At 39.4% G+C, this 15,598-nt stretch overlaps 1 protein-coding gene across 2 annotated transcripts in view; it reads right to left on the reverse strand.

Annotated features, from left to right (window-relative positions):
- The window catches only part of vldlr (very low density lipoprotein receptor), a 56,415-nt gene that overhangs the window by 21,801 nt on the left and 19,016 nt on the right, over positions 1-15,598 (reverse strand). For both annotated transcript variants that reach the window (XM_083930180.1, XM_083930179.1), the window contains exons 4-8: positions 8,957-9,079; positions 6,303-6,511; positions 3,703-3,865; positions 2,860-2,982; positions 1,113-1,235 (exon numbers count right to left, since the gene is read on the reverse strand). In XM_083930180.1, the coding sequence (XP_083786306.1) occupies positions 1,113-1,235; positions 2,860-2,982; positions 3,703-3,865; positions 6,303-6,511; positions 8,957-9,079 (741 nt within the window). The remainder of the gene's footprint in view (positions 1-1,112; positions 1,236-2,859; positions 2,983-3,702; positions 3,866-6,302; positions 6,512-8,956; positions 9,080-15,598) is intronic.

The following is a 15,598-nucleotide window of genomic DNA, read 5'->3' on the forward strand; positions in this document are numbered from 1 at the left end:
CAACATCTGACATTTTTGGTTTCAGCCAGGCATTGACAGTTTAGGTTCAAACTGACTATTGAGGATGTTGTGGTTACGGTCCAATATTTATACTTAATCATTAAATTTACATTTTGTGATTCCATTGTGTGCCTTACTGAGAAATGTGTGCCTTCTGACAAAAAAGCAGGGAGTGCTTCTTCAATTTATTGAATAATTTACAAAGATACCATTTCACTCGGTCCTCATGTTCTTTGATAAAAACTGGGAAAATCTAGTTCCCTACTCTCAATTCAACAAAGCAGGCGGTGTACCAATAGTTGAAACATGATTATTCAGCTCATCACCAACTATATATTACACTTGGAAAAAATAATTTGTAATATTTTTAATAGTTATTTGATCCATTATATTGATCATTTACATGACGGCTAATATTTTTCTCTGATATCTGTAGCACAATTCAGACTCATGTTTAGTATTCTGATTGCGGAAAGTATAATTACTTTTGGACGAGTTCCTCGATCCATTAAAAGGAATTATTTAGCTTTACTTCTAAGGCTGAAATGCAGGACGCATTAAAGCTGCACAACACAAGATTTTATATAAATATCAATATTTTATGAATAAATCAATGACAGGGATTGCCATAGTTTTACCCTGCCTGCCCAAATTAAACTCTCATCTTTCATGTATGGACACTTCCCTGCCCACAGGAACAGATATCTGAATTTACTGAAAAGCTGTTGTCTCCTGAACAGTGACTAAGTGATCTGTCCAAAGAAACCTAAATGTTGGACATTACATTTTGCTTTGGTATACAGTATCAATGTACAGAATTGCTGATATTTAGAGCTGCCAGCTTGGGAAGCACTAAAAGACTTGACAAGTGCCATTTGCAGATTACAGTAGACAAAAGCACTACAAGATCATTCATATTTACACAGATTCTATAGCAGTTGTGCAAAACTGCAAATCAATTGAACATGTTGATCAATCTACAACTGCCAGTTGGTAAGGTTGTAGAAATGTTTTTATAATAATCATCATCATCAGTAGTCTCATTTACATCCGTTTGTCTTTAGTGAAGCATTCATTTGATTGTCGAAGATGCTGATTTTTCTGTTACTTACTGCATTCCTTGATGGGTTCGTCGCTCCAGTCAGGACAGTCTCGAGCCTTGTTGCACACTTTGCTCATCTCGATACACTCCCCGCTGCGACACTTGAACTTCTCTGGTCCGTTACACTGAGTCACTGGAAAGATACAAATAATTTCACATGTCAGGGGCAGGAACTGCTTCCACGCGACATTCTAATACTTAAAATTCCTTCCTTTAGAAATCGAGTTTCATGAAAAGCTACCAATGCATTATTGCATATCGGAATATTTTACAGTTGCTCTCATGTCTTTGTGCAGACGTAGGCTAGCGTTTCCCTTTGCCTCCAGTCTTTATGCTGAGCTAATCACTCACCTGGATCCAATCACCATACTTAATGCAAAGAAATGTGTTGCATTAACCTTCTCACCTTACTCAAAGAAATTTTAATTCTTGTAAATACAGTAGTTCCATTTCTAAAAATGACTATTCCTTTAAGGTAGACACATTTATTAAAGCTTTACAACTTTATATGAACTTCAGAAACTACAGACCATCCACCAGAGGGTCCAATGCAGCCTTCTGGATGACTTTGTAAAGTGTGGAAATGGCAGAGAAGTAATTAAAACTAAAGTTGGTAACTTTGTTTGTTTTTCACATTTGCTGATGCGGTCATTATATTATGACAGCCCCATGACACATACGATCTCTCTCTTCCTCTGTCTGCTCCTGTACATCAGTCAGAGCGGTCTCTGACCTGAGCTCGTGTGCAGTTATTGACACGAGTCAATCTGTTAAACTAGACAGCACTGATGTGTTACTGTATTGCATATTTCTCTCAAAAAATGTTTTCAGAAACATTTTGGTTTACGTTCAACTGTAAAGTTAGAATGTTTTTGTGGACAGCCGGCTGGTGGGTGATGTTTGGTTTTGGTGAAACTAATTTTACAGCTAAAAGTTTTGAAAACACTAGTGAGAAATAAGCGATAGCGTAACTGAATCTTGATTCATATTTGATCACTGCTTGGTTTCACAGTTGGATCTGAACTCATAGCAATTAGTGACACAGTGTCAGAGGGCGCTCGGCTCTAAATGGTTGGTTTATGTTGGTTGTGGTGGAAACTAGCAGATGTCATCAGGAGCAGAGAGACATCTGCTAACATGGAGAGGGCGGGACTTGTGACCTATACTGCAGCCAGCCACCAGGGGGCAATCGTGACGCTTTGGCTTCACCTTTGGGGAGCTGTCAAGCTGTCCACGGTTGCAGTCTATGGTTAAAGACCCGAAAAAACTATAAACATAACTGAAATCACAAACCGAACAGTGACAATCTCTTTTGGCAGTCTCAACGTGAGAATCTGCAACAAACTTGTCATTCTTTCATCTGTTTTGAAATATTTACATGCCCACAGCCGCTACACTCATGCAAACGCACACCGCTTCTGAACTTCAAGACAGCCTGAGGTGGAATGTAAAAATAGAAACACATCCAAAGACAAGAAAAACAGAACAAATACTTTCAGTTATAAAATGTGTTTCTTTCCGCCTGTCATGGTGAACTGACCCTGGCCTTTTACCCACTCTGCCCAGCATGTCAGAGTGGGTCGACACTCCCTAGTCAGATTTTGAAAAGTCGTCTCAATATCTTCTTCTAATTCTGCTAACGGAAGTGTTTATTCACCTGAATACCGACCTGAAAATACAGTTCTTCACCTGATAGTGCATTCAGCAAAATTCAAAACAGTCATTTGTAAAGCTGCACACACACAGAGCACACGTACTGTTTTTGCAGTTGACTTCATCGGATCCATCGGCGCAGTCTCTGAGGCTGTTACACTGTCTGCTGCCCAGGATACAGTTCCCATCATCACATTTAAACTGATCCGGTCCACAAGTGCGTACAGCTGCCAAGGACACACATTACACATAATTTATCACTTTGTTGATTAGCAGAAAATCATGTGTCATCAGTTCTTAAGCCAAACATTCTCGCGTTCCAGCTTATCAAATGTAAGACTTGTATCCTTGTAAAGTTAATATGATTGGGTTTTGGACTGTTAGTTGGATATAAAAAGGCACTGAAAACATCACTTTGATTTCTATAACTGTGTGATGGCATTGATGGCTTTATCATCATTGCAGGTATTAATCAAGAAAGAGATAACTGGACAGATAGATAATTGAAGATAGCTTGAGCAGTGATCCATTACGTGCTGCACACATTCCATTCATTTGACAAATTACTTGATCTTTTTTCCCCGAATATTACCTACTGAATGTCTTCAGATTAAATTACCCCAATATGAACATTTCTGAATTAAACCATTAATTCAACTCCCAATACTAATCTTTTCTTTGAAGGCAATATGTGCCTCGAAACTTAAATCAGAATTGAATCAGCTTTTATGCATTTCAACTCTACAAATCTTTGATTTCAGGCCCATGTCACATCCCCAAACTCTCAAACAAACAACCATTACTGATTAATTTTCTTATCTTGGCAATTATCCCTAAAAAGAAAGATCAACACAATTCAATTCAATCTGCCGTGGTACGAAAAATTTAATGTGGTTATGATTTTAAAATGCTTGATTTTGTGTTGATGGCAGCTGGTTTGTACATACGACAGTTGGCTTCGTCACTGCCATCCTTGCAGTCAGGGTCTCCATCACACCTCCACTTCTTGTGAATACATTCTCCTGAGCGGCACTGCATCTCACTGGACGAACACTTGGCAGGTGGCGTTGGGTGACGGCCACAACGAGACGGAGACTCATCTGACTGGTCCTGCAGGGGAAAGACACGCGAATTTGATCACGTCTCGCCTGACAAACTACAATTAAGAGTTAGTGCTCTATAATTTTTGTTTGAATGGGGAAATGCATGCTAATTTTAAAGATAATATAATCATGTTAATGACAGTTTTGCTCCAGTGTGTTTTCGCCAACATTCAAGTACAGCCCATTCAGAAAGCTCCCCATTTTTCTGTTAACTTTCTGTCAATACTTGCTCCCTTTTAGCCATTTCCTGGCAGCGAGTCTACTAATGAACTTAACCTCTTAAAATAATGTTTCTAAAACCTTTGTGTTAGACGTTTACTGTTTTCTTGTAAAGCTTGCTCTCCTTGCCCTTGAGTCTTGCCAGACACCATTTCTTGCTTATGTCTTTAGTACAAGGGAGATGCTGAGTTAAATGCTATTCTGACCAATAGTCATAATTGAAAAAAGTATGGAAACTTCCAGGTTGATATCAATTTTCTTTAAGACTATCCAAGGACTTTACATTATAATATCAGACAATTAAAGAGTTTTCCAGGCTTTGCACAGATATCAGCCACCAAAGGAACTTCATTTAATGAGAATCCACAAAGAGACACCATGGTCCACCCACACCGTTTGACTGACAGGGGATCTGTGGGATGCGGGATAGATGGGATAGAGAGCTTTTAGGACTCGGATCTCACAGATGACTACCAGTCTAATTAGAATCCAAACTGGGCAATCACACAGAATGGGATCAAGAGGAGCAGCAGGAGGAGTTTCTCACACTTTCATCATCTCAGAAAATCACTGACTCATGAGGGAGCAGATTACTGTGTGAGCATGTGTGTGTGTGTTTGTGTGTCTGAAGCTCCATGATTGTTAACACTGACGCAGGACTGGCTGGCTGTGAGAGAGCAAGAGGGTGAATGACAATGACCTTCCCATTGAACACAGTGCTTTAAATATTTGTGTGTGTGAGCATTTGCATCAGTTTTTTTCCATTTTCCTACGAGGCACCCACAGCGATAACCACACAGCCAATTAGCAGGTAATAGGCCACTTGCCGACTCAGTGGATTTTGTTCCGCCATGTGTGATAACGTGTTGGGATTGAAAGTCTCTGTGTGTGCGTAAGGCAGGTCAATAACCACAGGGTGTTGTCAAAATTGAACTTGCAGAACTGGTGTGTGTGTGTATTTGCCCTTGTGGAATATGTGTGCCCAGGGATATAGTGGACAGTTTATTATAGTGAGGCAAAATGTACTGGGCTAATGAAAGCAATGCGTTTGTGGTGATAAAAAGTGCCAAAAACCCTGACCTGGAAGATAGTGTGACACTTAGTCTTCCTTAAAGTCTTACAGAAAGTGTTAAAAAAGGACTTTAACCTCAATTTTAGTATTTTATATTTCATGTCATGACCTATATCTGACATTCTACATCATTGTATTTAAGTAGATGTAAAGCTTTATCGGGCCTTTTTCTCTCTACTCATTGCTTTCCATTTTTATATACTTGGATTTAAAAGTGTAAAAGAAAACTCATTCATTACATGAAAGAGACAGCCAGGAAGAAGAAGCAGAGGGATGCCAAACCAGTGTAGTACAAAGTAAAGAGGGGGCGGAGGGGGGCAGAGTTTATTGTAATCTCTTCTAACAAACACTTCTCTAACCAGAGGCAAGTTTACACATTTCAGAGAACATTTTTAAGAGGACAGCAGCCAGTGCAAGAGGCTGTGCCACACAGACACGCACACACACCCTGGACGATGCATTACACCGACTTTAGTTTCCTTGGTAAGGTCAGCAGAGGTATAGATTAATCTGACTTCCCTGATCTGTCCCCCTTTCCAGTGCATTAAAACTGTTAAAGATACACCTACTGTTCTTCTGCCACACTAGACTCATCCCAGTCATTTAGAGCTAGACTCCTGTGATTTTTCATGAATCACATGTTCATTCTCAAAAGTTAAATTACAACACCAGCAAAACTATCCATAAGACATTTTTGTGCTCTTGCCATTAATTGTGAGCTGTAGATCGTGGGATTCATGACGTCCAATCGCCATCAGATAATTAACTATGATCTATTAAATCAAATTAATTATAATGCATAAAAGGGGAAACATGGCATAGTCCTTTTGATGGTGGCTTGTTCCATACTGTGTTGTGTCTGTGTTAAAGCAACCGACAATAACCAACATTGAGTGGATCTGGTCTATATGCAAGGACAAATTTTAAATCTGTGATTACCAATGCTTGTCGCTATCTACAGGCCCGGTTCACTGATAAGATAATGTTGGGAAGTTTTAAGTTGGAGAGATATGAAATAAAATGGCACGGTAAGGACTCAAAGACCGTTATCCAGGCCAGGTAAAAAGGACTTGCCAAATGACTGCTTCTCTCACTGTCCTCTGATTTTGTCTTATATTTTGTCCATTATGACATTTTATTATGTTCCTCTTACCTGGCAGTCAACGTCGTCATCACACACCCAGCTGGCCGGGATACACGATGAGTTACCACACTGGAACTCACTGGGACCACAGGAGGACGGTGCGCACTCCACCTCATCAGAGCCATCGCCACAGTCGTCCTCGTTGTTACACACAAAGTTGCGGGAGATGCAGCGGCCGCTGGCGCACGTGAATTCATTTGGAGCACAGGTGATGTTGCCTGGAGGCAGGCAGGAGGACAGGAAGGAAAAGTCAGAGTAGTTTCTAAAATATATATAAATATATATTTTTTAAGCAACAAGCAGGTCAAGATCATTTTAGTCTGATTGTTTATCTGACTATCAGCAATTTCCAGATATAATTCTAAAAATCAAGATTGTTCACCTTGTATATACACATTAGCTTGAAAACTAAACAATACAAAACTGGTACCCACTCATAGAAAAACAGCTCCATGGAGGTAAAAAAAAACTCCACAGGGGTCCTTTTAAAATACTTTTCAGTTGTCCCCATAATTTTAGCCGTGTGAACATGGCCTTACTGCTGCACGTAGAAGCTGAGATCCTTCAACGTGTGCAGCAAGATGTTGGAGATCTTTTATCAGTTTGTGGTGGCCAGTGTACTTTTCTTTGCTGGGGTTTGTTGGGGAAGCAGCATTGGAGCCAGCGATACCAACAGACTCAACAAACTGATCAGGAAAGCTGGCTCTGTGATTGGCTGCAAACAGGACACTCTTGAGGCTGTGATGGAGAGGAGGACACTGAAAAAACTGTTATCCATCATGGATAATCCTCTCCACCCTCTCCAACTCACACTGGTCAGACAGCGGAGCACCTTCTCCAAAAGGCTGCTTCAGCTTCGCTGTCGTAGCAACAGATTCAGGAAATATTTCCTGCCACAATCCATCACTTTTTATAATAACTCTCACCTCTGCCTGACAGAGAACTCTGGTCTCTCTACGGTTTTGTTGTATATATTATTATTGTTTTAGTATATTTTGCATATTTTGTTGTATATATCATTAATGTTTATAGCACACTGTGCACTGTATACATACAATATGTATATATTGGATTCTATTTATGTTATGTACAAAGTTTTTATTTGCTTAACCCACTACTGCTGTTACAAAATAATTTCCCAGTCTGATATCATTAAAGTAATTCTATTCTTTTCTATTCTGTACAAGCAATTGTCATAGCAGGCATATTGAGACCATGGCTGTACCAGGTTTGCCCTTCCCCACTTTCCTTAATAAAACAACACTAGTGTTAAAAGAAGGGAGTGGAAGTCATAAATGAGTATGAGAGAACGTATGACGCCGGTTTTAAGCTTTTGATAACATGGGTGTGTGGCAGCTGACTTTTAGAGGTAATGGGGGGTTTAATTCCCTGCTTGAAAATGTGTGTCACACTACAATGCAGCAAAACATCCTGGTTCAGAGAGATTTAATATGAACAAGCAAGACAACAATTAACAAGCATCCCCTCCTACTAAGCAGCTGACTTCACTGATTAGCATCTTTTGCCAGAGAGGACGGTACAACCTAGTGTGCTCTGATGCTGTAGTATTCAAACATCCACAGTGATACACAATACTATCTACAGCACTGGTATCAGTCCTAAAACGGCTCCTTGTACTCACTCAACATTGCCATGTTATAGATGAAACGTCATTCACTGATGTGCCCAACATCTTCTATTATCAGCACTTCTGTCAAGTGTAGAAATCCAATAATAATCAGTCATAACAATCATTACTTCTCAACTGATTATCTACTTTTTTGTGTTTAAATCTGTCGTTTGTGTTTTTAAAAAATTCTACCTAACCATTTTCCTTTATTAAAAGCTTGGGAATGCCTTGAGATCCCCCAGGAAGAGATGGAAAACATTACTTGGGACAGGGACGTCTGGACTGCTTTGCTCAGCCTGCTGCCACAGCCCCGGATAATTGGTTGAAAATGGATGAAAGGATAAAATTTACCAGCATGCTACAGGCTGTTTTAGTATTTTTCTATCAGATTCAATTATTTCAGTTTATAGTTTGTCCAAGCAGAGCTTCATGCTCTGTGCAAAAGGCTCCTAGTGTGTTTATGCTGCACAGTGTTTAGGATAAATAGCTAAAGGATGTGAACCTATTGATACACACATCCATGAATCACTTCTGAAAAATCCAGCGTAAAATCACCCCATTGTCTTTTGACACTTGCATACAAATAAACCATCGAGACAGTTTTTTTCCCTGGTAATAACCTGGCAGTCTGACCTAAACCTAAGAAGGCCATTTAGGTCTACCTGTAAAGTTGGACCATTTGGGGAGGTTGTGAAAGTTCAGTCTGGCCTCCTAGTCCGCTTAAAAAAAAAACAATTAAAAAGGGAAACTATGCTGATTTTGCTCATGAACAGGCAATTCCTCACCAGGTGACATGCTCCCTGTCATTCACATCACTCCTTTCAGCTATAGAAGATTAATATTTCCTAATTTCTTTCTGTGCTCATGACTACAGCCTCAACATAAAATTTTAGGCATTTTAAGAATTCACCAAAGAGCTTTAGAAAATGTAATTCTACCATGTTGTGTACTGTAACTGACGATCATTTTTAAATGCTGAGGCAGACATGTGGACAAATATTCTCATATCTCCCGTAAATGTGTGTCCACCTACCACAGTTGACCTCGTCCTCTCCGTTGTCACAGTCCTTCTCTCCATCACATTTCCAGAAGATGGGGATACACTGAGTGGAGCCCGCTCCGCAGCTAAACTCGTTCACACGACACGTCCGCATGTCTGCAGGGACAAAAACCACACAATCATGAGATGTATTTAGTTCCATATTCTTTGATTCATATCAAAAGAAAATACATCTATCACACATGCATGTATTCAATGGTGATGAACATTAGAGAAGTTCAAGTCTGAGCGGAGTTTATGTTGGAGCTAATATTCTGTTGGTCCAGAGTCGTCTTTTTCCTCTCAAGTCTTTGAAAGGTTTATGAAACCATGTGTATTTGAGTGATTCATTTGTAGCAGTCACCTCCACATTGTTTTGTGTCAAATCAGTCTGCCGCAGAGAACACAACTTTATGAAGAAGAAACAGAATCAGTGCAAAACAAATTCTTAGACCAAAGTGAACAGACTGCAGCAGCATCAAATAGTTCAGTCATAAAAGGTGTTTAGAGCAACATTTCTTATCTGATTGTATTTTTCAAAAAGGACAGTTCATCTGCATATTAGGGCCTTACCAATTCTGATTTAATGGCAAGATCAATCTTCTGATTTCCTGTTCACATATACTTGAGAAACATACCCAAGGGTTTAAATCATGTATGGTGTCATCACAGCTGCAGTAGCTCTACTTGTTGCCTTTTGAGTACATTTCCCTCATGACAGAAGGGCCAAAAACAACAAGAGGACAGAACGGAAAAGATGATATTTTGTAAGTTGGTAATAGTGAGCAGATTTGGCAGAATAATGCTGTAATGTTGAGCTACAAGTTACCCGTCAGAAAAATACATCATAATAAAAAGTGATGGCAAAGATACAGTCCTCACTTTTGTTAAATTAATACCCATACAACCAGAAAAGGCTTTCACATAATTCAGTTTCTCCTGACATTTCAGCAGTGTTAGTTTAACTGAATATTATTTTTTTTGTCTCCTTCGTTTGTTAAAAGCACACATTCTGTTTGGATAAGGGACAGTCTTTAATTTCAGGCATCTGGAGGTTAAACTCAAGATCTTCCAGCATTATTAGAAACCTTTATCGCGGCACACAGACTCATTCCAGTTATAGTTTCCATAAAATTTCAGCTTTAACACCTGGTTTGGCTCTTATCCCTGCGATATTCCACTGTGGAGGGAGATAACGAGCAGTGTGGCACAGAAAATCGGACTGGACTGTGATAAGAGCTGCACAGTGGAGCAGCAGATGAAGGTAAATTGAGAAGTGGCTCCTACAGCTGCGCGAATTATTGACTGAGGATGTAGTTTTCTTGATAAGGCAGGTAACACTATACTGCCATATTTCTGAATCCAGTTTGGTGTTACGCGTAAGCATCCTCTGATCATAAAGTAAATCACTAAAAAAATACTCATACATCAAACCAATATATAATTCAAAAAGCAACTGTCTACAGGGGGAGTGAAAATCACTTATTTAGGTGGGTAGCAGGTGGATAATTTAGCGTATAATTGGATTCAGGGGGGCATCGGAGTCGCTCCGCACGTCATGCTTGTTACACAGAATCATTCATTTAAATAGGAGGTTGACTTAATAGGGCTCAACTATTTTTGCAGGACAGCTACAGCGTGAGCCTGTGTAAACAAAAACATATGGCCAGCTTAAACCCAGGTTGCCACTTGAATTAATGGCAGACTGTATTTTTATCAATGACTAAGTGGACAGAAGCTGCAGCTCACTTTCTTTATTCAACTTTGACGCAAAGAAAACTGATGTAAACACAACCACAGAACAAGTCCTTCACACACAAACTGCCAGGAGACATTTGCAAACACACACACACACACACACACACACACACACACACACACTTTAGATTCCATTCCCAGCTGCCAAGTCATGTGTAACAGCTGGTCAAACAGTACACTGACGTAACAGCTATAGTAGCTTGGTTGAACTGCACGTACACCACTGCAGCTATGACAGGAACTTAACCTCTTACGCACACACAAACTGTAATGCCGTTGATGACCTTCAGCTGATCGACACTCTTCTAAATGCAAATGGAAACATGCAGACAGGTTGAACCATTTGATTTACACAAGCGCAGACGATGTCAGAAAACTGACAATTCTAAAAAAAAGAAAGATAAAATGGTACATCCGGGCTTTAAATCATTCTCTGAAGTTCTCTGCATAACTTCATTATACATTTTCAAAATTGTGGTTTAAAAGGGGTACGGAGGATAAATTGAACAGAAATTAATGTAAAAGAGATAAAGTAACGACAAATCTGGATGAAAAAAATCTCAGAAAAGGCCATAATTAACTGAAAAAGGCCAGCATGGTAACGAGGAAAATTTGATATAGGATAACATTGAATATCGGGATAATATTACTTGCGATGAATAAAACATGAAAGTGCACACCCTCTGCTGCTTTCAGCATACTTCTAAAATACAACAAATTGCTTGTTAACTGGAAACTGTAAATTTCCATTATTTTACTGAACAGATCAAATGGCCCATCTTAGACCTCGGCCTTCATTTGGATCTCACCTGCACACCTGTGAAGTTTCATAAAAGTTTCAAAATGTACTGGAAAAATACTGGAAACCACCTGTGTGTTACTTCCTGCTGTAGGTGTCTCCAGGACCACATTTTGCCATGATGACACAGACTGTGGTGAAAACAATACCAGCTTCATTCTCACAGCTGCTAATTATAACCTATTACAAAGCATTTGGAGGAATATTTTCAACTTGCAGGTTCTACAGGATCTCATGTCATATGCAACGGCAGAAGCAGTTAATAGCAAAACTCTTCGTCACCACATCAACTGGCAGCTTGTTTACTTCAGCCTACAACTTGGATTAATCTAGAGACAGATTCCCTTTACATGCACAATTCCAACTCAGACAGCTATGTTGTAGGTTGTAGTTAACAGACTGGGAAAAGTCCCAGTTTGCATTAATCTTGGTGAAGCCAAATGCGTCATGTTATTAAACTACCAAAAAAAGATTTGTTAAAAAGGTAACTAGGTTCAACAATCGGGTCATAAAAGTCCTGAAGGGGCAAAGGACGACCTAAGTGGTTACTGGCAGGTGGTCATTTTAATCTTGCATGACAAAGGGTGGATAATACGAAGGCCAGGGTGATTAACTCAAACATTAACTGGCTCAAGAAGGTGAGAAATAATTCAAATCATTATCAATAATATATCATAATTATCCAGCAGCTACTTATTTTGCACTGTAAAAATGTAATTTTATTTTTCCACTAAAACTTGGAAAGGTCGTGGCAACACCACACATCCAATGGCCTTGAATAAAGCGGTACTAAAATGACTCCCTAAACTACACTGCTCTCATCTTGGCAGAACGCACCACAACTCCCCATCTAAGAGTGCAGATAGGATTTGTCCTGACTCAAATATGTAGTGTTTTCTTTTCTGCCTGAGGTAGCTCAAGAATTGGGTTCTATTAGTTGTGCTTTTTTTTATTTTCAATCTATTTTCACAACAAAACTATTGCTGGTGCCCTCCCAAAATTAAAACACAAGACCGTCAATATTAGGAAATATTACATACCATTATTGTATTAAAGAGGCAGTTCTCAGTAACGGCCATCATTTTATTTCTATTAACAAAGTGTGTCCAGTCTGTGAAGTCAGACTATCAGGTAAGGGTGTGGTAAAATATGGTTTTAAAATCATTTGACAAATAATAAAAAAAAAAAAATACAAATGAAAAAATCAAGACATAGAATGACATGTTTTGTTATAAATGGATCTATTGTATTACTTTTTCTGTTGCTTCATTGGTGTACTCTGTTATGAGAGCCAGGCCCTCTGCTCTTCCTTAGAGTCAGTATTAAGAGTTGTGTGGCCTGTAGCCTGGCATTGTCAGACTAATTTGCAAGTGCATAATTATCTGGAACCTCTCAGTTTCTTTTTGATTTCCAAGGGATGTTCAACAGTGCAGACCAGAATGTTGGACGCAACTGGAAACACCCATTCAGAGCAACGAAACATGACCTACAACTAAGGATGGATACCAAGTACAGGTACCCAATTGGTCAGCACCAGAGTACTGATAAGCTCCAGCTATCGCCATTTCTCTTCTTCTACTCCTTTGCTGTTGTTAATGGCAAACTGAAAGCATATCCGTAGCGTGTCATTTTCTCAGTCCTCTAATGATGACACAGCCGCCAACACCCGGCGAAGACACTGTATACTTGTGTGTGCGGAGAACATTTATTTCTTTTTGACCCGTGTACTGTGTGAAGGTGAAGTGTGCAGAAGGCTGAATCGGAGGAGCCAGCTCCAAGCTTTGTGTGCAATTATGTTGTTTTATGAAGAGCGAAACAAAGTCTGCATCCACATGTCTGCAACAGTTAACGCACACATACCTCTACACACACCAGACTCACGACACAAGAGCTCCGTTATGTGACTCTGTCTCCGACATGCACAGGCTGAAGTGGTTCAGTGCATGTAATACATTAGCAGATAATCCCAAATAGCAATTTTTGTGCTTTGGATATTTGGTACTAACCAACAGCGAATATCTGCTCATAAAATTTTATGTCATCCCTGCCAAAAATTGCATCCACCTGGCGTGTAAAGGGAATTCTAATAAACATTAATTTCTCTAAATATTTAAAACTACACTAACTATACTATTCTAAATATACTGCCAGATACTGTCAACGGAAGACAAACAAAACACTTATGTAATAGCAACAACACTTTTGATAAGATGCCTGTATCAGAAATCACATCACTCAGAAACCGGCAGGTGCATGGACTCCCATCAACTGCCACTGTGTGCGTCAGGCACTCCCCTCCCAGAATGAGTGTGTTTATTATTTCCAGACATTAACAGTGCAATTTAAAACAATTAGAATGTACTTTTTTTTTGTTTGCCTTTATTGGTCGCCTACATCAGGGGAAAGAAAAAAAAACATACAAAAGAAATATTTGAATACTAAATATGAAAACCAAATACCTACCCAACGAATAAATATTCAGGATTGAATAAATGACTCATGTCTTTAATTTTTCCACCAAATTATAGAGTAGTATCGATAAGTATCAGAAGAGCAACAAAATGACGTAAGATAACGCCGTAACAGAACCTTTATTCATTTGACCAGCACTGCCTAGTTTGACCTGAGTTTTGTGAGCCTGTTAAGCTGCGCTGGACGGTAGTGATAGACTAATCAGAGTCCTTTAAAATGATCCGGGTTGACCGAGTCACTAATATGATCTGGTTGTGCGAGACACTTGAGTCACTCTTGAAACTTATTCCTAGTTCACTGTCTCCAACTACTGACATTAATAAAAACTCTCATTCTATTGATCTATGTATATATTTTAAACCCCCCCTGGATCTGCTTTTATATGTATTAATTACTTTTTTTGCATGATGTTTTGTATCATAATCAAAAATATCTGTGGATCTGTAGGGGAATATTATCGTCAACTGCGCATAAACAAGAGTTTGTGATTGAGTGAGTCTCACTGATCCACTCAGTGACAGGACCGTGCAGGAGCCGAGCCAGCCGTAACATTAATTTGAGGATTTAAGGAATGAATTTTAAACATTTAATTTGAAGTAGCCTTCTAACCAAAGCACAGGGAAATATTGCTATAAATCAGTTACATGAGTGGTGGGCTAACTTGAGGAAGTGTGGGTCATTCCTCCAGATGCAGCGGGCTCTTGGCTGCCTGTCAATCAGCCGATTCACCGTCTTTCGGATGATTTGCGGATGTACCCGGATGTATCCTGATCCGGGACTCACTATAACATTTGGCAGCCTATATAGAGTTCTACATTTCGAGAGGTTTGTGTTTTATGCAATTTCTCAGTTAACAGCAGGACTTTAAGGACTCAACTGATAGAGTGAATGGTCACTAAAGACCCATGAGTCCTTTTAGGGAGCCGGGTGAAACGTTAACCGCTCAATACTACTGGAAGGAGAACGCCAGTTATTTTAGTAACTGTGATACTTCAGTCATCGTCTTAAACCCACCCCACCTGAGATAACAGTTGCCACTGGAAATTTGTCTGAATGGAACAGGGGCCAGACATACCTGAAACAGCAAAGGAAACATGAGCTCAGCAGATTCATCTGGTTTCCAGGCTACTATAGAACCGTTTCTCCGTTTGTACTTTGAAAGGCTTTTACTGAACTGCTGACCCATTTATAATACTGTACTTTTTCAAGAGATAGAGCTTACTCAGTTATTTTACATAGTCCATCTATAAGCTATGTTCCAGTGTTCGTCTTAACAGTATAGTCAAGAGCCAAAGCAGTCTGATCAAGGTAACTTACTGTATAACCCAAAATCAAAATTTGTCTTTACGATATGTACAATATACAATTTCTTCTCTGCTTAGACCATCAATTCCGACACAATAGATAGTTGTTGAACATACTGTATTTTGTCTTTTTTTACTTTGTGAGACACTGTTATCCTTCCACTTTATTTGGGTATGACAGCCATAGTCCTCAGTTGATCTAGTATATGAGTATATGTTCAGTCACTTAAATGAAATGCCAGATGAAGGCAGTTGTACTGAAGCTATTTTATACATTTACTATGAGTAATGACAGAGTGCTGG

The sequence above is a fragment of the Echiichthys vipera genome (assembly GCF_963691815.1).
Source record: "Echiichthys vipera genome assembly, chromosome: 16".
NCBI classification, from domain to species: domain Eukaryota; kingdom Metazoa; phylum Chordata; class Actinopteri; order Perciformes; family Trachinidae; genus Echiichthys; species Echiichthys vipera.